The following is a 1,397-nucleotide window of genomic DNA, read 5'->3' as shown; positions in this document are numbered from 1 at the left end:
TTAAATGCTGGAGCACCGCGTCTTGCACCTCTGGCGTGTAGTGCTTCTCTTGGGCCAGGCGACACACCTTCTGCCGGATAAACACATCTACTGCTGCAGCTACCGACTCGGCGTTCAACTCAAGGCTAAGCCTCATTTCGTGCTCAGCACGCTCCAGTTCTTCCTCAATATCTGGCCAGTTGCGACTAGACACGATCCACTTGACGCGAGAGGACGCAGACGAGTGCTTCGCGATAAAGCTGAGCAATTTTGGTAAGTCTGTCGCGCATTCGTCGAGCGCGTCAATAATTAGGCACGTTGTGCCTAGGCCTGCATCTTGCAGCACGTCGGCGAAGATTTCCGTTAGGGCGACCCAGGCATTCGCGTCCTCGAATAAGCTTTTGCCAGCGTGGTCGTGCTTCTTGCGAACGTGCGATGCAAGTGACGGCTGCCGGTGCACAAGCATGTATAGCAAGCCTCGCAGCACAGCCGTGGCACTATTAATGCGCGTGTCGGTCGCTTGGCAGAAAAAGTATGAAAAAAGGGTAGGTTTCGGCGTCAAGTTTTGCAGTTCGTCGATAATGCCACACAGCAGCATCGTCTTGCCTTTGCCAGGATCACCTTTCACCCACAGTAGTCGGCTCTCTGGGTCTTGCTGCCACTGCTGGAAGGTATTGTTGTCAAGGACCCAGCGGTAAGCGCCCGCAAGTAGCCCGCCTTTAGTCTCCTCAATCCGCTTCTTGTCATCGCGCGGGTTGCTAGGACACAAGTCTTGGAGGCACTTGTTCTGCTTGTCAACCTCGTCTAGAACCCGCTTCATTGCTTCAGCTAGATTCTCGTCATCGATCGGGGACAAGCTGACGCCGAGAATACCCATCAGGGAATATGCACGGTCTGCTGGAATCGTTGTAGTGCGATGTTCAATCCAGGTAACGCGTTCATGAACACTAAAGTTAGACAGCGGTTCACCCTGCAGCGCTGGACTAGAGATGCCTGTAACTTCACACACTTCTTTTGCTAGCGACAGCTTATCGCCAAGCTTGGTCCCTTCTTTAGAGAAGAACTCTACTATAGACGGTGCGAGAAGCTCCTGCAGTGTCCATCCACGGGTAAACCATCTGCTATTTTTGAGCGCAAGCTTAGCCTTCTGCTTGCTTTGTATAAGATCGCTACCGACCGAAGTGCATAGAACGTCGCGCGAATAGAAGTAGCGCTGCATCGTGCTGCCGTACCATCTGGACATAGTATAGAGAATGGAGAGTACCCAGATCCAAAAAAGCCATCGTGAATCGTTGTGGCTTGACGTCAGTGGTAGAGGTTGATCAGAGACATCCGATAGATACACATAACACCGAGCTGCATCGCGGTACCAGCGAAACATCGATCGGATGGAGAAGGCAAGTTCAGCCTTGTTGGCC

At 52.5% G+C, this 1,397-nt stretch overlaps 1 protein-coding gene across 1 annotated transcript; it reads right to left on the bottom strand.

The window, feature by feature from the left end:
* Positions 1-16: 16 nt before the first annotated feature.
* COCMIDRAFT_10317 (uncharacterized protein) lies at positions 17-1,222 on the bottom strand (the record flags this gene model as incomplete). Its single annotated transcript, XM_007695685.1, has 1 exon — positions 17-1,222. A coding segment is annotated over one exon (1,206 nt), but the record flags the coding sequence as incomplete, so codon positions are not given.
* Positions 1,223-1,397: the final 175 nt, after the last annotated feature.

Source organism: Bipolaris oryzae (genome assembly GCF_000523455.1).
Source record: "Bipolaris oryzae ATCC 44560 unplaced genomic scaffold scaffold_392, whole genome shotgun sequence".
In the NCBI taxonomy this organism is placed as follows: domain Eukaryota; kingdom Fungi; phylum Ascomycota; class Dothideomycetes; order Pleosporales; family Pleosporaceae; genus Bipolaris; species Bipolaris oryzae.
This window is presented reverse-complemented; position numbering and strand designations above follow the sequence as displayed.